The sequence below is a fragment of the Osmerus eperlanus genome, chromosome 3, assembly GCF_963692335.1.
Source record: "Osmerus eperlanus chromosome 3, fOsmEpe2.1, whole genome shotgun sequence".
NCBI lineage: Eukaryota > Metazoa > Chordata > Actinopteri > Osmeriformes > Osmeridae > Osmerus > Osmerus eperlanus.
The window spans coordinates 14423552-14446992 of NC_085020.1; the positions used below are offsets into that span (position 1 = coordinate 14423552).

Consider the following 23441-nt stretch of genomic DNA (forward strand, 5'->3'; position numbering starts at 1 on the left):
GCAGAATGCTTTGTATCTTGCATCGTTCACGGTTTTGGCAGATGAGTGGCCATACAGGTGGCACACATATTTGCAAAGTAGTTAATCATGGTGTCAGGACAATAACCTCTCTCTCAACGTCAGCAAGACCAAGGAGATGATTGTGGACTATAGGAGGCGACAGGAGGAGGAGCATGCACCCCTACACATCAACGGATCCGAAGTGGAGAAGGTCAGCTGCTTCAAGTTCCTCGGGGTGAACATCACCAATGATCTCACCTGGTCTGTTCACACGGACAAGGTGGTCAAAGCGGCTCGTAAACGCCTCTTCTTCCTGAGGAGACTGAAGAAGTTCGGCATGGACTCAGTCATCCTCACTAACTTTTACAGATGCACTATAGAGAGCATCCTGACTGGTTGCATTACAGTGTGGTATGGGAGCTGCACAGACAGGGACCGCAAGGCCCTATGTAGTGTGGTCTGTTCTGCTGAGTTCATCATCGGCAGGAAGCTCCCAGCCCTACAGGACACCTACCACACACGTTGCCTCAGGAAAGCTGGCAGGATTCTAAGAGACTGTTACCACCCATACTTCAGTCGCTTTACCCCATTGCCTTCTGGCAGGCGTTACCGCAGCATTCGGTCGCGCACACGCAGACTGGACAACAGTTTTTATCCAAGGGCCATCAGGCTTCTGAATGGACATTGATATGGACATTGATTCACTTCATACTAGTCACTTTACACACTGTCACTTCAGCTACTGGATGCACTATCAGTAACATTGCACTACCAGTAACATTGCACTACTGTATTTCACTGTACTTCGCCATCAGGCTCCTGAATGGACATTGACATGGTCATTGATTCACTTCTTACTAGCTACTTGCACACTGTCACTTTCAGCTACTGGCTGCACTTTCAGTAATATTGCACTATTGTACTTCACTTAGTTTAGAATAGGTTTATAGGGTTAGCAATAGGTTATGTGTATTTAGGGTTTAGTATATTGTATTTTGATATTTTTCTGTATATTTAGGAGGTTTACTTATTTAAGCTTAGCATAGATGTAATTTATGTTCTGTGTACTTATATGTTATGTTATGCCAGGTGCTTGCGTTGTCTTGTCTTAAGAATTTCAGTGCCCAGTCTGACTTGTGTTGTTCTGTGCATCTGACAATAAAATACTTGAACTTGAACAAAGTTAGACTGCTCCAGGTTAAAACTGCTACCCAGATTTGTAAATGCAGTCAGGTATTCATATTTCTCACAAGCAACAGAAAATGCCTTTCTTTTGCCTTTGCCATAAATGTCAATGACATTTAGACAAGTTTGTCTAATTCTAGTTCTAGACAATGTTTGTATGTTTCTGCTATTTTCTGATTCTCACCCTGCAAGCCAAGCCACCGTTTGGCCCTGTTTCTGAATGTATCCCACCGTGTGCAGGTAAAATACTTAGTTTGTTCTTTCTTGATGGACGTTACATGCATATAGCATTGTTTAAAATATTTACCACGTAGTTTTGAAGGTCTGGCCTTAATTTCCTCGTTTTCGCTACTTGATATTGACGAGATTGATTGAGAAGAAATCTTGGACTCTTTAAATGTTGTTACAAAAAGCGGCCACTTTATTGGTCTAGCGGTAAGCACGTGATGATTGCCTCATCACTCATGATCAAAATATAATTACGCAATGAAAGAACTAGTGCTGACTTTAAACACTAATAAAAAATAAACTGCAGGATTCCAAATGGAGAACTTTTTTTCTCTTGCTCAAAACCAATAGGTGTTTTTATCTGAATCAAAGGAATGTAGTGCCCCATATATGGGAACGGGATGAAACTAAAAACGGCTTCACCTTACGACCTATCAGTGAGGATGCGTGAAATGGTTTCTTTGAAGGCAGGGATGGAAATGAATTTGTCCAGTTTGAGGTGTTTTTGCAGAGCATTCCAGTCAGAGGTGGCAGCGGACTGAAATGATGCAAGACCACGGGTGGATTTAAGACCAAGGGTGGATTTAATTACATACAATTATTTACATACAGAATAAAATAAGTGATGCAGCTTCAGCAACAACTCTTCCAAATGTTTCCGCTATATCCTCCTCAGAAAGGAAAGGCAGTCCTTTGAATCTCAGGTCTAGAGCAGAAGCTGAACGAAGTGTTCTTCTCTCTAGGTCAGACGTGTACCTTTTGCTGAGGTCCTCATTGATGGCCTTCTTTAAATCGTGGGTAATTGATGACTTGATGACTTTCCTGGCAGAGTTGAGCTTGCAGTGGGGCAATCAAACACACATTGGGGCTACTCTCCTCTGATATAAGTGTAGTAACATCTTTCATTGGCTTGAGGGCCTTAACTAAATCCTCTGCGTTGGAGACATCGGTCTCATTGAGAGTACAGAGATCAGATTCTCCTTTCCTCACCTGGGGAGAGAGTAAAGTGGCGCAAAAAACGATCCACCATCTCAAAGGCACTGTTCCATCTGGTGCTGACGTCTGTTATGAGTGTGGCATGGCAGACCTAGCAGCTTCTGCTTTTCTTCTAGCTCGTATGCGCTGACGGTGCTCCGGTGGAAAAATGAAACAATTCGTCAAAGCCTGGACACAGAAGGCAGCTTGAGCGCTCGCTGACAAGCCAGGTTTAAGGTGTGGGCATAACATCTCACATGGACAAGGCCACCAAGCAACGACCATATTAGCAGCATTGTCTGTGATTAAAACTAAGTCTTTGTCATTCATGCCATTCCTCTGCTACCCTCTTCAATAAGTCAGCCACGTTTGCGCCTGTGTGACTCTCGTACATTGCTCTTGTTTAGAGCACAAGTGACACAAGCTGCCAATCATCATTGATGAAATGCGCGGTTACGGTAACGTAGGACACCGTGGCAATTGATGTCCATGCATCGCATGTTAATGCTACCCTACCCGCTTCCATCAAAGTGTCCAAAACGTTTGATTTGGTCTCCCTGTACAGCGTTGGTATTGCCGTGTCGGTGAAGTATCGCCGAGAAGGTATTTTGTACCTCGGCTCCAGTGTATGCACCATTCCCCGAAAACCCACGTTCTCCACAACTGAGTATGGCCTTAAATACAATCCAATAAATCTTGCAATGGATTTAGTAAACCGGTTTTCCCATCTTCGAGTTCGTTGGCAGCTGTACCACTGCCTGATCAATTGTCCTCTTGCTGCCATCAGGAACGGGTCTCTGTTTTCCTCCCAACTCTGGGTGGTATCGCGAAATGTGGCTGTGCAAATTTGTTGTATTTCCGAAATATTTAATTTTACTTCCACAGACCATACAAATGGTGTAAGTCTTGTCCATCTTGCCCTCAATCTCATAAAATCCAAAATGCTGCCAAACGGCAGCTTTTAAAGAAGCCGGTGAAGGTCGTATTCTTCTAGGGCTCTCCATTGCAGCCATTTTGGTGCCGCTTAAACTGTGTATCTAAACGGCTCCATTGCAGCCATTTTGGTGCCGCTTAAACTTTGTATCTAAACGGCTCGCGCACATGTGTGTTTAGTGCGCTTAGTGCGAATGTGTGTATAGCAGAGCATCAGCAGGCCAGAGAGGAGAGTTTTCTGTTGCGTTCTGCAGCGAGCACAGAATGTTGCAGCAGGCGAAGTAATTTCATTTTTTAAATTCCGATTATGAACTTTTCTGAATCGAGACCGAATCGTTCTAGAGAAAATCGAGAGAAATCAAAAAATCTATTTATAACAATTTGGGGATGCGGGGGGGGGGGGATTGATTACTTTTACATTTAGTCATTTAGCACTTTTATACGCCGAAACATGCAGTTGATACATGTGGACAATGTTTCAGATAATTCAGTCAGTCGAGGTTAGTAAGTTGTTTATTATATGGCATTTTAGCTATTTTCATTTTGTAAATGAAAATAAATGGTAATTGTAAATAGAAAACATGTCGTTTTGTTCAGCTCTCAAGTCTTCTCACGGTGTGTTTCAGGTGTTGCCTAGCAATCAATCTGAAATCTGAACAACCAAACCTAGCAATCTGCCTAGCTCTTGTCGTTTTTCTCTCTGTGTTCACACTTTTCTGCTCTTTTAGAAAGTTACGAATTTCCTCGTCGCTGTTGATGTTTTCATTATCATCTGGATAGTAAAACTCTGACTCCTCGATATCGCTCATTTTGAAGATGACGTCAGAGGGCAATAAGGATCCGTATCAGACCGGCGAGGAGGTCAATACGCGGCTGGCATGACCCATTAGCCAATCAGAACGCTCGTACTGTCGTTGCCATATAATAAGATTACTTAAGGCAAATATCCTTTATCAATGAGATTTCAGGCAGCCATTTTTTTTTTACAAAAATCTTCTCCGTCCGCCATACTTTATCACAGTGGTTCCCAAAGTGGGGGTCGCGACCCCTCGGTGGGTCCCAAATTGATCTCGCAAGATCATTTCCAGAAATCAAGGAACATTTTAAAACGATTAGAAATAGCATATTTTAGCCAAAATGTGTACAAGTTAAAAATGGTACTTAAATGAATGCATGCAAATAAAAAAGCCATCAGCCTTTTGATTGTCCATTCTCTGTAAGTACGGCAAACCATCTGACATCCGACCAGGAGGGCGCATTAGTTGAACTGTCAAGCGACCGAACGTTGAAGGGGTGATTGACTGGGTTTTTTGGGTATTTCACACTGTTCCTTAAGGCCTCCGAATAGGGTATGTAACATTGGTTGGGCTGAAAATGGCCCGGGTGCTGTTCTATGCCCCATGATACATCCTCTGAGATTTTCCCGGGAAAAAAATGTAGGTTTTCTCCTTTTATGGTATGCTCATGAATATATAGATGAGCTGCGCGCTGATTAGTTGGTTTACAACGAGCGACGCTGTGGAGCAAAGACGCAACACGGCCAACACACTCACTGAAACAACGAAGGTGGAGACTTGAAATAAAAACGTACAAATAAATCTATTGTGTCTACACAACACTGTTTTCAACAGATTGACTAGATATCATTTGAAATGATTATGTTAGTTGTTTCCACTTCTGTTGTCGAAGCAAACTGGATCGACTTAAGGCCGAATTATACTACTCCGTTACAGACAGACGGACGGAGTCGGACGGATTCGTTGAATTTATAGTACTCCGAAGGCTGTGGGTGCTGAAAACAATTCACCGCCAGAAGAGTAGGTGGCGCAGCACTGCGATGCTAGCTAGGTTATTGAAAAGTCTGAGCAAATTTACAAATTAGCCGTTTCATCAATAAAATAAGCACATTTTCAGCAATTACACTGCCCATTTCTCGTCACATTTTAATTCAGATTCTGATTTACATGTACTGTTTAGCTAAAATGATTTGTAAAAAATTAAAGATCCTGTAAAGTGGAATTAAAAACGAGTTTCAAGTTCACCACACCTCAGAATAATGTGTTATTAACTACCCATCCAAATTCGAAAAAAAAAAATACACTGACAAGTATGTTAAATTAGGCTTTGAAATCGTAAGAAAATCAGCAGTCTCCTCTGTTCGAGACTGGGGAGGCGTGTCGCCTGAAGGAGCTGAAGCTCGGCCCCCTCGCTGGAAGGCGCCACCTCTCAAGTAAGCTACCTACGACCCAGATAATGGACGCTACGCCAAGCCAAACAAAACAGTATAGAATTAGAATGTATTTGTTCAATGAGTGAAACATACAGATGCATATAAATTAAATGTTCCCCTGAGCTATAACACAGGAGTAAAAATTGACACCAGAGACAGCAGACAGTGAGCTCTCCAACTACTTCTAGCACATTAGCTACCATTTCACCAAAATACCATCATTCTACACCAAGTAGCCTAATATCAAGTTAGCGGGTTGCATTAACTCATAGCAGAGATACCTCTGGAAAAGTTATCTAGTATAATTATAACAAGCACACAGAACTGAGTGATGAACTACTGGCGGCGGTGGATGGTCCAGGTGCGATCGGAGGATGAACGGCCGGGGAGGTGATGCTCGGTACAGCTCCGCGCTGCAAGAGAAGCCGTGTGTTGGTGAACCCCGTCTGTCTCTGGTCCATGTTAAAACTGTCCGCCGTGAAATGGTCAGTGCAGAGGCGGCTGTTGGAGTTTATCCGAAGCTTTCCATGAGCGTGGCTCTTCACAAAATCTATCCAACTATTTTTCCTTTCATTATCAATAGGGAACTTAAATGGCGTTGCAGCGCAGCTGGAGTTCTTGCATCAGGGAAGATGCAGTTGCGGGTTGTGAGAGACATCCTGAAGCTAGCTAGCTAGCTGATGTAAGCTACAATAACAGTACAGCAGGAGGAGCCATTCAGTGATCTGACGTAGATAGGTCGAAATGACGTAGATAGGTAGTTTTTTGGCTCCGCCCATTAAAACCTGATCTGAAAACGGAAGAGAAACTGTTCTTCGGTCTAACTCCACATTTCAGTGCGACAAAGTTTTAGCGCTTTGCACATGCTTTCAGGAACTAATTTCACATGTATATAATGTACTTAGAAGCAAAACATGGAATTTACTTTACAGGTTCTTTAAAGCAATCGCGGTCAAAGGATTCTGTTCGTCTTGTTGGTCACGGCAACCCCGCCCCGACGCAAGTGGTTCTTAATACCAAGGACCAATCACAACCAAGGGGTATCCGTAAAATGACGGACGGACAGATAGTCAGGAAAATCAGGAGGTGCACGTAGAGCTCTCCGAGGGGCTCGGAGAGGGCGTTCCCCGTGTCCGTGAAAACGGAGTAATATAAATCAGCCTTTAGGTGGGTAGAACGTTACAGCTTAGCAACCAAACTATATTGTGATTCAACTCAGCTTCAGTTAGCTAGATAAAAAATTACCTGCCAAAGATCTGGACAAACATGCATCGTGAATCGTAGATTTACATGTACGGGTTATTTATTCGAATGAAACACAATCAGGAACATGAAATAACGCGTTAGTCCCATTGACAATAAACTAAATCATCACACATTCTACCGATGCTAGATACAGGCAGGATACGTTAGCATTGCTAATAACTGTTAGCGACAACATCATACAGCTTGCGGTTGTGATGAACACAAGGTCGGAACAGCACCTCTTTTCAGCAACAGCTTCATAGCAAATCCTGCTTTACATTGTCCCAGGTTTTCAAAACTCTCCTCTGTGAAATGGTCCGAGCAAATTAATACTTAAGCATCCTACATAATAGGGATATTCCCATAGATAAACATCAGCCATGCCTGTCTAGTGTCTTGTTATTTGGGAAGATGGTGAAAAGTGTCAGGATTCCCGGTACAGCCTGGAACACTGCATTTACGGTGCTCCATTTTCAATATCTTGAAAACGTATTAACTTTCTTATTTGTAATTCCTGTGGAAGTGCCGAGCAGTGTGCAGTTAGCTAAAAAAGTGTCGGAGATCTACGCGACCTCCGTTTATGTTCCTGGACCAGAAAACCAGAGGGCGGGTAAATGTCAATTTTGGGGCGTGACAAAGTTGATGCTGCAAGTTGTGACGTCACAACTTGCACTGTTTCAAAAGCTAGTGTTTGCAAGTTGCAGTTTCAAAAAGTGAAATTTTGATAGGAAAGAGGTTTCAATGGACTTTGAGGTTCACTGTATGTCTATTTTACACACCAAACTGTCATTTTGCACATATGACAAGGTAAAATCTGTTTTGCAATCAATCGCCCCTTTAAAGGCAGCGTTTTCAGCCAAGACACTGGCTGAGTTTTGGATTTCAGTGGAGGGAATACCCATGGCCACGGGAACTATGGGTGCTTCAGAGTGCTGCAGCACCCCCTGACAGCACGAGAATTTAAAATAATATTACTTGAAAATCCACCACCGCGGACACAGCCCCGCAGTAGCGGACTGGCCATCGGGAGCACCGGGAGAAGAATAACGATGGAAAACCAGGCTAAGAAACGTAAGGGTGGGGCTGAAAAATTGAGACAAAAAGACCTTCACTAGACAAGGTTTTACCAATTGAAAAACGGTGATGTTTATTTTACACAAAGCTCAAAAACTATTTTGCGCTCAAATAAAGGCCAAAAAATGTGCCTTGCGCGCATAAAATATCGAGCTCCCGAACTAGCATCACATCAAACACAGTGTGCATGCATTAACAGGTTAGCTGTGGTGGCATATACGGGGGCCGGTTCTGGTGGGCCGGTCTGGATCAAAGTCCAGGGCCTATTTTTACTCCCACGTACACGTAAACCACCTCCGTGGATGCGGGGGTCGAAAGAAGTCCAAAGAGCTGTCACCATCAGTGAAGCAAGCCATCGTTAGGCTGAAAAATCAAAACAAACCTATCAGAGAGATAGCAAAAACATTAGGTGTGGCCAAATCAACTGTTCAACACCAAAAGACCCGGAAGACCACGGAAAACAACTGTGGTGGATGACAGAAGAATTCTTTCCCTGGTGAAGAAAAACCCCTTCACAACAGTTGGCCAGATCAAGAACACTCTCCAGGAGGTAGGCGTATCTGTGTCAAAGTCAAAAATTAAGAGAAGACTTCACCAGAGTAAATACAGAGGGTTCACCACAAGATGTAAGCCATTGGTGAGTCTCAAAAACAGGAAGACCAGATTAGAGTTTGCCAAAAAACATCTAAAAGAGCCTGTACAGTTCTGGAACAACATCCTATGGACAGATGAGACCAAGATCAACTTGTACCAGAATGATGGGAAGAGAAGAGTATGGATAAGGGAAGGAACTGCTCATGATCCAAAGCATACCACCTCATCAGTGAAGCATGGTGGAGGTAGTGTTATGGCGTAAGCATGTATGGCTGCCAATGGAACTGGTTCCCTTGTATTTATCGATGATGTGACTGCTGACAAAAGCAGTAGGATGAATTCTGAAGTGTTTCTGGCAATATTATCTGCTCAGATTCAGCCAAATGCTTCAGAACTCATAGGACGGCGCTTCACAGTGCAGATGGACAATGACCCGAAGCATACTGCGAAAGCAACCAAAGAGTTTTTTAAGGCAAAGAAGTGTAATGTTCTGCAATGGCCAAGTCAATCACCTGACCTAAATCCAATTGAGCATGCATTTCACTTGCTAAAGACAAAACTGAAGGGAAAATGCCCCAAGAACAAGCAGGAACTGAAGACAGTTGCAGTAGAGGCCTGGCAGCGCATCACCAGGGACGAAACCCAGCGTCTGGTGATGTCTATGGGTTCCAGACTTCAGGCTGTCATTGACTGCAAAGGATTTGCAACCAAGTATTAAAAGTAACAATTAGATTTATGATTATGTTAGTTTGTCCAATTATTTTTGGTCCCTTAAAAAGAGGGGGGCCACATATAAAATTTGTTGTAATTCCTACACCGTTCACCTGATTTGGATGTAAATACCCTGAAATTAAAGCTGAAAGTCTGCACTTAAAGCACATCTTGATTGTTTCATTTCAAATCCATTGTGGTGGTATACAGAGCCAAAATGATGAAAATTGTGTCCAAATATTTATGGACCTAACTGTATATACATTTAGCTTAAAGTGTACATAATCTAGCTAGTAGAGCCTGACCGATAAAGGATTTTTAAGGCCGATACCGATACAAATATTTGGTGATTTAAAAATCAGATATTCCGATATATTGGCAGATAAAAAAAAAATAATAAAAAAAATCCAGAAACGCGAAAGAAAACAAACTGATTTCCCTAACATTAGTTATTTGTAGTTTACATTTAGTCATTTTTAGCAGACGTTCTTAGCCAGAGCGACTTAAGTACAGGGACATTCCCCGAGGCAAGTAGGGTGAAGTGCCTTGCCCAAGGACACATCATTTGACATGGCCGGAATCGAACCGGCAACCTTCTGATTAATAGCCCGATTCCGTAACCGCTCAGCCATCTGACTCCTGTTATTATTTCCTCACTAAAATAATATGATAATGCAGTTTAAAAAGAAACAGAGGAACATCAAAATATATTAAAGTTCTGATAAATAAAATGTATATATATCTTAATATATGAAACTTAAAGTCCTTTAAACAAAAACACACACACACACACACACACACACACACAAAAAAAACATTAATATGAATTTATCGGCCATTATAAATGCCGATACCGATAGTTTGGAAAATGCCTAATATCGGCCGATAATATCAGCCCGCCGATATATCGGTCGGGCTCTACTAGCTAGTTCATGTTTTTTTGCAAGTTTCACAGAAGTTTGCAAAAATCGAGGCTAAACAGTGCTACTATCATATTTGCCTGTCACGAATGGCGAATCTGGGTCAAGTAATTCTTTCCTGAAATAACTTGCGTTACAAACAAATGCTTCATAACTAAAAAGTTTAGACTTTTAGTTGACAATATTCAGTCCCCCCAGGATTTCGCGGGCCTTTTTTGTGATAGTTGCGGGCTAAAATTACTGATTTCGCGGGAGCTTTTACAAAAAGTTGCGATGAAAGTTGCTGTGTTTTTTAGGTGTTTGTTGCGATGAAATTGCGGGAGCAAGTAAAAGTTCCAATAAAAGGTTGCGAATTTCCCTCTTTGTAATTTTAATTGAGTTATTGGTTGAAAATTAAGTAATTAACAAACATTCATCAAATAATAAAACCATTGAGAAATGGTCCCCTAAATAACCTTACCAACATGCCAATTTTCATCATATCCCATTTTTAATTCAACCAGGATTTACATTCGCATGCATTGAAGGGAGGAATCTCCCTTTTTTTTACAAAAAAGATTGAAATCTCTCTGTCTGCAATACCGCTCTCGGCCTCTACGCAACTCGGCGCTCTCACGCTTGCCAGGCATAGACAGTAGAAGAAAGCACACGCAGCAATTGACTGGTTGGGCAACCCTGGATACAGGACTGTTAACGGTGTGTTTTTCGCCTGGAAGTCTCTAGAAATCTGGCACCTTATTGAACGAAATTAAAAAGAGTGAAAGAGTTCAGACACCAGAATGAACGCGTTCACAGTATCGTTCATCAGGCAGTAATACAGTACGTTCAGTTCACGTTCACCCAAATTATAAACAAGTTCATGAACTTTCGTTCAATGAACGCGTTCAGGCGCAACACTGGATTTAACCCCTACTGGAGATAGTTGTGGGAGATGACAATGATTGGTCAAAGTTGCGGGAAAATTGCAGTGATTGGTTAAAATTGCAACGTCGTGCTGAATTCGCGGGGAATCGTTGAATTCCCGGCGAATCGTTGAATTTGTGTGAATTGGTGCGATCGCAACATCGCGAATTCCTGGAGGGTCTGAATATTGACAACACATTAAGAAACTTGTCTTTACTCATAATATCGTCTCTGATTTCAATTTGAAGCGGTAAATCGAGCTGGGCGGTATGGCTTAAAATGTTTATCATGTTACAATTCTAAAGCACGGATGGTAACAGTATATATCACGATATATTCGTTTTTCTTAAAACGTAATGACAATGCAATCCGCACCACTGCGGCTAATCTTGCGTCTTCTGCTGGATTTGGATGGGGTATGGCAGGTGTGTGTCGCATGATTTGAATTTGTCCAGATTTTGCAGTGCTTTGCCATGAAAGAGACAATATATGTAGCTTTCAACAGTACGTTTATGGGATCACAAGAAAACGTAGGTAAATATCTAGCTATCGGAAATTATTACATGGCTGAATACTCGATTCTGTTGGCCTACAATAAACATTTCACAATTCTAACCACTGGCATCAATGCTTGCATGAGTGCACTCTTCAATGCTGCATTTTTGATGTTTAACACTAGAAGCGCTCATTTGACCCCAGTGAAGAAAAAATCAATTGTATCTTTGTATCAAATTCCAGGACCCTGATTTCTTGACGTTTCTTAGACATATGTGCTTCATCACCCTTATTTTAAAGTTTTCAAGATAACACCCTGGAAAGCGAATTTAAGGCTCAGGGCTCTACAGTGCATGTATTTCATTCGCATTTTCCCCTAAAAATAGATATTTGCAACTGGAAACATGATTTACAAGCACAGTTTGCGACTAAAGATTTCAAACTACCGTAATCTATTCACCCCCGTTTAAAAAAGTCCCCATGGTTTTTCCTGGCTCAAAAATAGGCTTAGGTGGTGAGTCCCCCTTCGTCGGTTGACCTAACTACGCACAGTTCTTTTAGGGGGCACTCACAAACACCATGCTTATGATAATCAGACGCATATCAGGGCTGTTTTCCTCTTAACCCTTAGATGCGTGAGTTCTAAATGGCGTTTCACTCATACTGTCGTAACGTGTTCACCTTGCTACTTTGTTTCAGGCTCGTTTTGTGAAGAAGTAATTGTCATGATCTGTGAACAACAAGAATAATGAATCACCTCTAAACAATCTTTTGGTGGCTAAAAGTTTATATTTTATTATTGTTTAGGGGTGGGAATCTTTTGGTACCTCACGATTCGATTCGATTCTTGGGGTCTCAAATCGACTATAAATCGATTCACGATTTTGAGATTTTTTAATCAAATAAATGAATAATGACATTACAGAAAGTTTTTTATTTTTTTTGTGAATCGCTAAAAGACTGAATCGCGACTCAAATGTGAATCCATTTTTTCTCCCACCCCTATTATTGTTGTGGCGGTTAACAGCTTACTGAATGCCCTTGTTTGCCGCGTCCTTTTTCTCCATCTCTCCAGACTAGACTAGAGTTCAGACAGGTGGGCAGTCTCTGAAAGAGTACCTTGGTTCGTCTTCTTTGTATCAGTATCGGCCACGGGCAGAGCGGGCGGGTGGCTTCTGGTGCTTGAGCCCTGAATGTTTTTTCAATAGCCCTGAATTTGTTTGGTTAAACTTTGGGTTGTCATTTTCGGCTAACCTTTTAATTATTATTCACAACATCGCAAAATTTTTGTTTTTGAAATATAATTCACAATTTATGAAACAGTGGGCTATCTGTTAATAAGATAATAGTTAACGTTAAATGTCTGTTTTGGATAAATCCTTTGTTTAATCCAGAGTTTTCTGGAGTAGGGAGAGGTTGAGAAAGGTGGGCCATTTGGCTGGCGCTTCTCCCTCCTCTGGGGAGAAGGAGACGCCAGGTCTGGTATCAGCCCTTTGAGGCTCATCCAGAAAGATAATGGCATTGTATGAGGCGTCATATAATGCAATCAGTCGTCATAATGTCGTCAGTGCTGTGTCTTACTGAGGTGGTCAGAAATGTCCGTGTTGAAGGTTTGACTCTGGTACAATCCACAGGTTACCAGCTCAAAAAAAAGAAAGAAAAAGTCCTGTGCACAATGCAGAAGCTACCCAAGATTACCCTATTTATTCTATATTGTCCATAGATGTAAATGGAAAAAACATAGGCTATTCTAAATTATCTGTCAGGCTAGTTGTAGTAGATAGGCCGCCTATTGATTTATCAAATACAACTCTCGTTTTACATGCACTAATGGCCTTGCGTAACCCGCCATCTACACTGGAAACTGGAATCCCAATGTTTCAGTAATGGTCTTTATAAAACCAAAATACACATTCTCAAACAGTATTGTAGGAGGTTACATATTGGCCAAACAACCAAAACTATTCCCCTATGTTTGAAAGGAAGATGGGAAACTGAAGTGTATTAACATGAACCAAATTATGTCAATACCAATGGAATTACAGTTATTTGACTCTATGGGTTAAATCAGAGCAAGAATGGTCAAAGGTTAAATGAAATAAACATTTAATAACATTGCAAATGAATGAAATCATTTACAAGGCAAGACATGTTACAAAATGAAGGTAAACTCTTACCTACTCGAACATGATAATTGCACACCAGAGAGAGAAGGCAAGAGGTGAGGAAGGAGAAGGACAAGCCAGAGCTTAGGAGAAGGTCTCAGGAGATCAAGAATACACAGAACAATGCTTCACAATTCCTTTTTTACCCAAGAACAACCAATCACAGCACATCTTAACCCTTACTTATCAACATATGACTAGCAATGCTACTGTAAGTTACACAATGAGGTGTGAGAGCCATCAAGTAGAGAGTCTGTCCAGCAATTCCAGATTTTAGCATATGAGAGGTGGAGGCAGGTTGACACCCAGCCTTATAGTATAATATTATTTTGGACATATTATCCACTGTGTTGTCATTCCAAAAGGTGTTAAATTGAATAGGCTAAGCATCAACAGAATAACATCAAGTCTATAGCCTTGAATTTTCAAACAATGTGTTCTAATTTTTGCAATACTTGGACTATGTTAGGTCAATAAATGAAGACCATTACATGTTTTGCCAGTATAACTGGATCTAAATAGACCATTGAATGTTTATGATCTCCCTGTGTGTTTGTTTATACTTTTAACTGGGGACAACAACGCGATCTTGTCAGCCGACTATAACATTCTGATGTCGAACTACAACCCCAATTCCAGAAAAGTTGGGACGTTGTGTAAAATAAAAAACAGAATACAATGAATAACAAATCTTATGAACCCATTATGTTATTCACATTTGAACACGTACAACATGTCAAATGTTTAAACTGATGAAATGTACAATTTTAAGGAAAAAATAAGGTCATTTTGAATTTGATGGCAGCAACACGTCTCAAAAAAGTTGGGACAAGGCCATGTTCACCACTGTGTAGCATCCCCTCTTCTTTTAACAACAGTCTGCATCTGTCTGGGAACTGAGGAAACCAGTTGCTGTAGTTGTGGGAGAGGACTGTTGTCCCTTTTTTGTCTGATACAGGATTCTTGCTGCTCAACGATCCTGGGTCTTCTTCGTCATATTTTTCGTTTCATGATCCACCAAATGGTTTTAACTGGTGAAAGGTCTGGACTGCAGGCAGGCCAGTTCAGCACCCGGACTCTTCTATTACGAACTCATGCAATTGTAACAGATGCAGGATGTGGTTTAACATTGTCTTCCTAAAATATGCAAGGCCTTCCCTGAAAAAGATGATGCCTGGATGCAAGCAAATGCAATGTTGCTCTAAAACCTGTATATACCTTTCAGCATTGATGTTGCCTTTCCAGATGTGCAAGCTGACCACTAGGCACTAATGCACCCCCATACCATCAGAAAAGCAGGTTTTTGAACAGAGCTCCGATAACAAGCCAGTTGTTCCCTCTCCTCTTTAGTCTGGAGTACACAGCGTCCAAGGTTTCCAAAAAGAATTTCACATTTCAATTTGTCTGACCACAGAACAGTTTTCCCACTTTGGCAGTCCATTTTAAATGAGCTTTAGTCCAGAGAAAATGGCAGTGTTTCTGGATCATGTTCACATGTGGCTTCTTCTTTGCATGAGACCTTTAACCTGCATTTGTGGATGGCACGGCAAACTGTGTTCACAGACAATGAGTTCTGGAGGGTGTTTCTGAGCCCATGCAATGATTTCCATTACAGAATCATGCCTGTTTATCAGTGCCGCCTGAGTGCCTGAAGATCACAGGCATGCAGAATTTTTTTTCCCCCTTGTCCCTTACACATAGAGATTTCTCCAAATTCTCTGAATAATTGTATTATATTATGTACTGTAGATGATGATATATTCAAAGTCTTCACAATTTTACGATGAGGAACATTATTCTGAAATGGTTCCATAGTATGTACTCTCTAACTCTCTAAGTTTTTTTTTTTTTACACCCAATCATGTTACTGACCTGTTCCTCCAGCTGTTTTTTTTTGTAACACATACTTTTTCCAGCCTTTTATTGCCCCCGTCCCAACTGTTTTGAGACGTGTTGCTGCCATCAAATTCAAATTCCTTATTTTTTTCCTTAAAATTGTACATTTCATCAGTTTAAACATTTGACATGTTTTATATGTTCTATTGTGAATAACATAATGGGTTTATGAGATTTGTAAATCATTGTATTCAGTTTTTATTTTACACAACGTCCCAACTTTTTTGGAATTGGGGTTGTACTAGACCAACTGCAGTCTAGCCAAACCCGCAACTTGTTTGGCATTCTTTAGCCAATAAATACAATATTGCTGAATGATTGAAGGGCTAGACAATAAACGTTCCAATGAAATAATCACCGACTAACAACACATAAATAAATGACAGATTGCCAAAGACACGTTAATTTTAAAACCGTGCCTTTGCTCCGTGCAACAAGCGCCATCTAGTGATCATTACATGTCAGTAACGACGTCCCTGTCTGTAGACTCATGGGTCAATTTGACGCTTCTAGTAGGGCTCGGCGCTTCTAGTAAATGGCTCGGTGCTTCTAGTGTTTAACCCCAGCCCAGTCAATCTTTCTCTGTTCTCTCCAGACAACCCCTGCAGCCCAGTGTTTACACTATCCCCCCGACCAGGTTCCCTGACAGTCTACATGCGGAACAACAGCTTGTTCTACAAATATGCTGACAATGCCGGGTATTTAATCAGCTACAGCAGAGATGGCCATGCACCACAGGAGACAGTCACACTGTCATCCTTGATAATAGAGGATCTGGATGTAGAGGAGCGCTACTGTGTGGAGGTCCAGTACACTTTATACCTACAGCCATATGGATACCCAAGCCAGCCACAGTGTGTGGTCATCCCAACATCAGGTGAGAAACGTGCATTCAGACATACATTGGGGGGCAGGTGATGTATTCAACTGATCACAAAGTATAGTCAGGACATTACCGATGTAGTGTAAACAGCACCATCACTATTCAGTGATTCCCATACATTGATTTATTTGTGGCGGCCCGCCACAATAAAAAAATAGACCGCCACAAATTGATCAAAGTTTTTACTGTATAACATGGCAAAAACATTTGTTGTAGATTTGCGCACAGCGCATTGATTCTCAGCCCCTTCTTGCCCCGCAAGATGCCCTGCGTTCCATCTCCCTTTCACTACAACCGACTGAATAGCCCCCTCTCTCCGTGCACGCTCTGAATCAATGCACGGGACAAACAGATTTTTCCCTCAGAAAAGACTTCCGGAGAATCAATCCAGAGTTTATGAACGGTTAGCCCCAATCCCAATGTCTACCCTCACAGATTTATGGACTTTGAGGCCGTTCTCGCTAAGTCTGTGAGGGTTAAGGGCTGTCCCACTGTCCCCCCATTTCGTCAAGTGCACAAGGGCTATATCGCAGACATTTTGAGCCCTTTATGCACCCTTTTCGTTAGTTCGCATTTTTGCAGACTTTAGCTAAGGGAATTGCCCACATTTCACAGCGTTGTGACATGAAAACACCAGGGTTACCAGGGGAAGCCCGGAAGTAAGAATAAAAAATCATGGCAAACCCGCCTCATAAGACAAGAAAGAACAACGGTAAACAAACAAGCATGCATGGAAGGAGCAACCAACCCTGATGTTAACATAGTTTGACACTGATGGTTAATATAGCCAGAACTGTGTGTAGGTTGTTTTAAATATGCATTCATCAGATTTGATCCAACAACATTACTAATTTGCCAATAATGCAGCAAAGTGCTCTCCCATTCCAATTTATAGCATTTCGAGCCCTTGCAGCCTCTTGCATTCAATCACTAGGTGACATCAAGTAAATCTGTGAGGGTTCAGGGCATCGGGATTAGGGGGGACATTGGGATTGTGCCTTAGTATCATAATTCTCTGCACGAATTTGTCTAAAACTGATACATTCAAGTTAAATGTAATAATGTTCATAGTAAAATACATCAATCAAATTTAACAATGAGTCCAGCGTAATGTTTAAATTACATAAATCTTAAACTATTTCTAACTAGATCGACTACACACAATAAAGGCAAATTGCTTCACACAGTAACAAGTGGTTGTGATCACTTTTTAGCAGTTTAGCTCTACCTTAGATAGTTAGAGATGAAGCGCGAACGTTAGCTGCGCTGCTGTGTGTTCAAATGCTTCTTCATATTTGTAGTATTTCCTCCCTTCGACGAAATAGACTTTTTACACGCGTTACAAGTGGCGTTGTTGTCATTTTGTTGTGTGAAATACAACCAAACTTTAGAACCCTTCGTCCTATTTGCCATGTTTGCTGCAGTCTGTCTTCGCGCATGCGTGCGTGAACTTTCATAGTTTATTCAGACAGACGTTCGCGTGTCCCATTATTAAACTGAGCATATCGATTTTTTATCCATTATTAAATTTAGAATTTTAATTGTTTAACGGCACAGAGAATCGTTAACAGAATCGTTAAGGAATTTTGCTAACGATTCCAAGGAATCGATTCACTGGGAACCGGTTCTAAACAAGAACCGGTTCTCGATGCCCATCCCTACCCCTAATGTTGACAAAGTCTGGCTCCGCCCCTGCCTACCACCACAAATCGAATCTAACTCAGAGGGAAACACTGCTATTAAAATGTATTTTATTGTAAGTCATTATCCTTGAGAAGCCATGCTAAATTGCTAATTTGGTCCTAGAAAATCACTTCCCAAATTATTATTTTTTTACCAAGGATAATCTAACAAATGTATCATGTATCTTGTAACTTTTTATTTAACACAGTAATAGGCTTAGCGTTATTGCACACGGTTTAAAAGTCTGAAGATGCAGAAAAGCAATTGTCTTTGCCATTTTTAATAAATTGATAGTGCAATTTACTTTATTTAGGCCTAACTCGTATTCATTTAACTATTTTATTTGTTTATTTACAAAATGTGTAAAAAATAACACTTGCTTTGAGAATCTGCGTGCCTTAGAACCCATGCCTATGCTTAGAGTTTGTGTGATATGGTGACACTGCGTGACTGGAAGGGGAAGAGATCAAGTTCATGCATAACAAATTACAGTTTTCTTCGAGAGAAAGCCTGTCCAATGGACGGGGTACCTGTCTACCTACCTACCTAACTGCGCGCACTCTGCCCCCCCCACTCCACTGTAATAAACACAACCAGTGTTTATTACAGTATTGCGACGCCCACAGATGTCAGAATGATTTCATATTACTGTCAAACCTTTAGATATATTGGTTGCTATCAAGACGTGAAGTTACTTTCGCAAATATGACAAAGTGCTTCTCAAAAACATTGCCTACCCTGCCTTTAGATGGAATCTTTGAAGACAAACTTATCGGTCGTGTACAGTGTTCAGAAATCTACAAAAAACTTTGTGTATGGAGTTTTCCAGTTTTCTCTGTATGCTTACTTTTATCAGTTTGATACATTTGACCGCTGGTCTTGACCGCATTAAGCTTTTGTGTGATCAGCTAGACTGTAAGGTGAGTGAGAAGTGTCCAACAAGCCACCCACATAAGTGCACCAGGAAGCAAGGGGCGAAATGTACCTTAGTACCTGGACAAACTGACAGCTAGAATGCCATGGATCTGCAAAGCTGTCATTGCTGCATGTGGATGATTTTTTAATAAGAACTCTTTGAAGTTGTTTAATACGTTCTAAACATTTATTTCCAATTGTAACAGTACTTTCCAATTGTGCAGTACAATAACGTTATTTATGTTCTGACTATACATTGTGATCAGTTGAATGCAACTTTGGTGAATAAAAAGGCAAATTTTAGGCCAATAACAAAATCTGTACATTATTCCATCCCTTTTCCATCCACCCAGTCTTCTACACTAAGACACAGCAATTTAAGGTAAAAATGATGACAGTAAACTACAATTGTATGTATGTATATGCTTCTCTCTTTATGAACAGAAAAAGACAGAAGAAACATGGTTGTTGGTCTCTCTGTACCATTTGTATTCCTATCAGCTGGTGTAATACTATGGATTGCATTTGTTGTCGTCAAGAATTATGAGAAGATGAAACGGTGTCTTCAGCCCCCTGTAAGGATGCCACCACACTTAAAAGAGGTTGGTACCAATATTTTGGTTGCATACACCATTGCCCTATGCAGTACATTGCCTTGCTGAACTATGTACACCCTTTTACACAATTTCACCCTTTTCAAACCTAAGCCTAATTTAACAATAATTTGTTCCCCCTGCCCATACACAATATCCCATATTGACAATCACCCCATATGAAAATATTTCTCATAGGCATTGACTTGTCTATGACCCATACGCATCCTCCAACTCTTGATATTACATCAAATTGTATGTGTGTTGTCTGACACAATTGCCATCCCTTCTGCACTGGATAACCAAAACGTTAATACACTGCCGACTTGAATGGGTTGTCTCCTGGTTATAATCCATCTTGAGCCAATTAAACTATCCTAACTTTTACCACAGGCTTGGTCACTCGATCATGATTGGACCAAACTAATCACGGTGGTTAGAAGACCACAAAATAAGGTGTAATGTGTAATATTTATGAACTATACAGCTTGCCCTAACTTTAAATAGAATTATGCATATGTGATTGACATGAGTTTTTAAGATTTACAAGTCTTAATTGTGAAATTATAATATATTATATATATATATATATATATATATATATATATATATATATGGTTACAGTCATAACCATAACAACTCAACTGGCTGCACCTGTAGTGGGTTGAGGTAGTGGGGGCGTCGCGGTTTCGTGGACGCTTATATTGTGTTTTTAGTCTCTGTTTTCAGAACCGTTACACAGGATCACAGGCAGGATCTTCTTGTGGGATTAGTTATATTAGCCCCTTTTATACAGAGATCCTGCAATATTGCTGTAAAGATGACCTGTCATTATGCCAGTTTTGCTTGTATACACTTAACCAAACAAAGCTGGCATAATGCAATATCGTCTGTGCTTTGAAATAACATGGCAGTGTTTTGGACTCAGAGGTGTGACATCAGTGCCGTGTTTATTGTGTGTGTGTGTGTGGTCCCGCAATGCCAGCTGTCCCTTTTACACAGACGTTGATTCAGCTCTGTGACAACCTTCGCTGCCGGCAAATTGCCAGTACAACAATGACCCCCACATTCCGTGTTGGTACCTTTTATACTGAACTGTGAGGTGGCATAAAGGTGCAACATTCCAGCCTGTGTGTAAAACCAGAAAACATCTGTAATATACTACAGTTGTCTCTTTTCCATCCATTTCCTCATCCAACAATATTTGTTTCTTCTCTAGTTCCTAAAGAGGCCATGTTCCCTTCCGCCCCAGACTGTTAGTCACAGAGAGGACTGCTTTGATCATATCTCTATCATCTCCCCTCAAGATGATGAGTTAGAGGAGTCAAGCCTGCCTTCACAGGTCCTGCTCTCAAGTGAAAATCTGGGAAAAGCTGCATAAGGAGGCAGAGGACTCCAGACCGATACCAAGCAGTCTCATCGGAAATCCTAACCATATCCTATGCTACGCATAAAAAACCTTCAAATCATCTTAAAAAATGACTGCCTGAAAATACTTTCGATTAGGTCTTTTTTAGGCATTAGGCTAAATGTAGAAAATATACTTAATTGGACCGAAGCCATTATGCTACATTATCCTAAAGAAGTGCTGCACTCCACCAATCTTAGCTTTTTCAGAAATTCTGGTAGAGACATGATGCAATGTTGCAAAGTGACAGAATTTCCTGTCTAACATTGAATACCAGTCAACATATAGAGCAATGGAGATCACACCCATTTCTTGATATTTAGAATCAAATTTAGCATGTTGGTGATATCATTAGTGCAAATACAAAGATCTCTCACCAGTCACACACCAGTTTGTGTACAAAACATAATAATAATAATAATAAAAATAACATAAGCACTAAATCCCTCTCTTGGTAGGGTTATAATAAATCTAGCTTACTTTGGAACACAATGCCAGGAAAGAGTTGTGTTGCACATCTGGAGCGCAAATGAAGTTCTGCAATGTTATTTTTGTGTAAATTCAGCTGCAAATGTCAGATGAAATCTTATGTGCTGTGGGTATGTTAATTGCTCTCTAATTAATGTTTCACCACTGTACTTTTATGGAGTAAGAAAGTTAATTATAATTGCATATATAGAACTGTATCGCATGTTGCTGACTTGTGGAATTGAAACTTTCATGGTACAGTTGATGCAAATGAAAACTTGTTTTCAGTTGTCATAACTCTAATTATTATTATTTTTGTCATAGAAATAGCTTTTTAGCCAGACTCCAAATTTCTATTCACTTTTGTACCTTTATATGCAGTACATTATATAATATGTAATGACATGTAATGATAAATTAATGTTAAGAGTGATTTGCTATAGTAATTATTGGAGTCAGGTGGCTGAGCGGTTAGGGAATCGGGCTAGTAATCTGAAGGTTGCCAGTTTGTGCCAAAATGATGTTGTGTCCTTGGGCAAGGCCCTTCACCCTACTTGCCTCGGGGGAATGTCCCTGTACTTACTGTAAGTCGCTCTGGATAAGAGCGTCTGCTAAATGTAAATGTATTAGTATGTAGTTCTTACTATTATGCGTATCTCCCTAAAGTGCTTAATAACTCAATATCTCCTGAGTAAAAATGTTGCACATTGATACTACAGGCCACGAGTAACTGTCACACCCTAAATGGCCCACACAGATTTTACACTTGCCTTATTTCTCATGGGGAACAAAAAAGTCTAAAAAAGTTTTGGGTGAACCATAGCCCTAAATGACTTGACACTCTTGAAATATGTGTAGGATACATGTCTTCTATTTGTTATTTAGCAATAAGGAATATAATACTAAATGGCTGATTTGAGCCCTTTTTATGTAAAATGTCCACCTTGTCTCAATATCTGTGCCCATAAATGAAATGCCATCTTAACCAGTGTTTTTCAAATGTAACAGGCTTCAAGATTACATGACTATGCAGTACTGTGCAAAGTGTCACCATGATATGTGAAAAGAGCACTTGGACAGTGTCCTGACAAATGAAGAACATTACATGTTTGGCCAGGATAACTGGATCTAATTAGACCATTGAATGTTTTTGATGTTCCTGTGTATTTATTCCTTTTGACTGGGGACAACAACGCAATCAGTCAACTGACTATAAAATGATGTAGCAGGGGGGATTATGCCACCGCCTCGTAGGGGACTATAGTAACACTATCCTGCCTTTGACAATGAAGTCAGCAAAAGGAACTTAGTCCCTGACCCCAATACAGTTGGTCTCTGTGCTTATGCACAGAGACCAACTGAGCGGTTAGGGAAGCGGGCTATTCATCAAAAGGTTGCTGGTTCGATTTCCGGCCGTGCAAAAATGACGTTGTGTCCTTGGGCAAGGCACTTCACCCTACTTGCCTCGGGGAGACTGTCCCTGTACTTACTGTAAGTCGCTCTGGATAAGAGCGTCTGCTAAATGACTAAATGTATGCAAGTGTTCGAGACTAGGGGGTCTCTGTACTATCACTGGCTGAGGTGTCTATATGTCTATACACTAGGTGTATAGACATGTGGTTCCTGTGTTCTGTCGAGTTGTCCTACGTTGTCAGATTTTCCTACTGTAGCGCAAAATTAGTTATATCAATCCATCCTACCACATCAAAAAATCCTACTGCAGGTTTCTGCTTCGTGTCTGTAACTACATAGAATAATACATTTGAACTTCTCTGAATATTCTTATTAGGCAACGTTAGTATGATTTTAATGTGCAAATTACCCTATCAGATTGTCCTACCAGCCAAAAATAAACATGATATTTACTGTATGATGAGAAAAAAAAGTTTTACTTAAATTCAAACCAAAATATCCCACCCCCTCCCATAAAAGTCACT

General features: G+C 40.7%; 1 protein-coding gene across 3 annotated transcripts in view; it reads left to right on the forward strand.

The window, feature by feature from the left end:
* Positions 1-22636, forward strand: part of ifngr2 (interferon gamma receptor 2) — a 40120-nt gene extending 17484 nt beyond the window's left edge. For 2 of the 3 annotated variants that reach the window (XM_062457444.1, XM_062457443.1), the window contains exons 4-6: positions 16150-16431; positions 19480-19637; positions 20848-22636. In XM_062457444.1, the coding sequence (XP_062313428.1) occupies positions 16150-16431; positions 19480-19637; positions 20848-21009 (602 nt within the window). In that variant the 3' untranslated portion in view covers positions 21010-22636. The remainder of the gene's footprint in view (positions 1-16149; positions 16432-19479; positions 19638-20847) is intronic. The other variant, XM_062457445.1, reaches the window with a different exon arrangement.
* Positions 22637-23441: the final 805 nt, after the last annotated feature.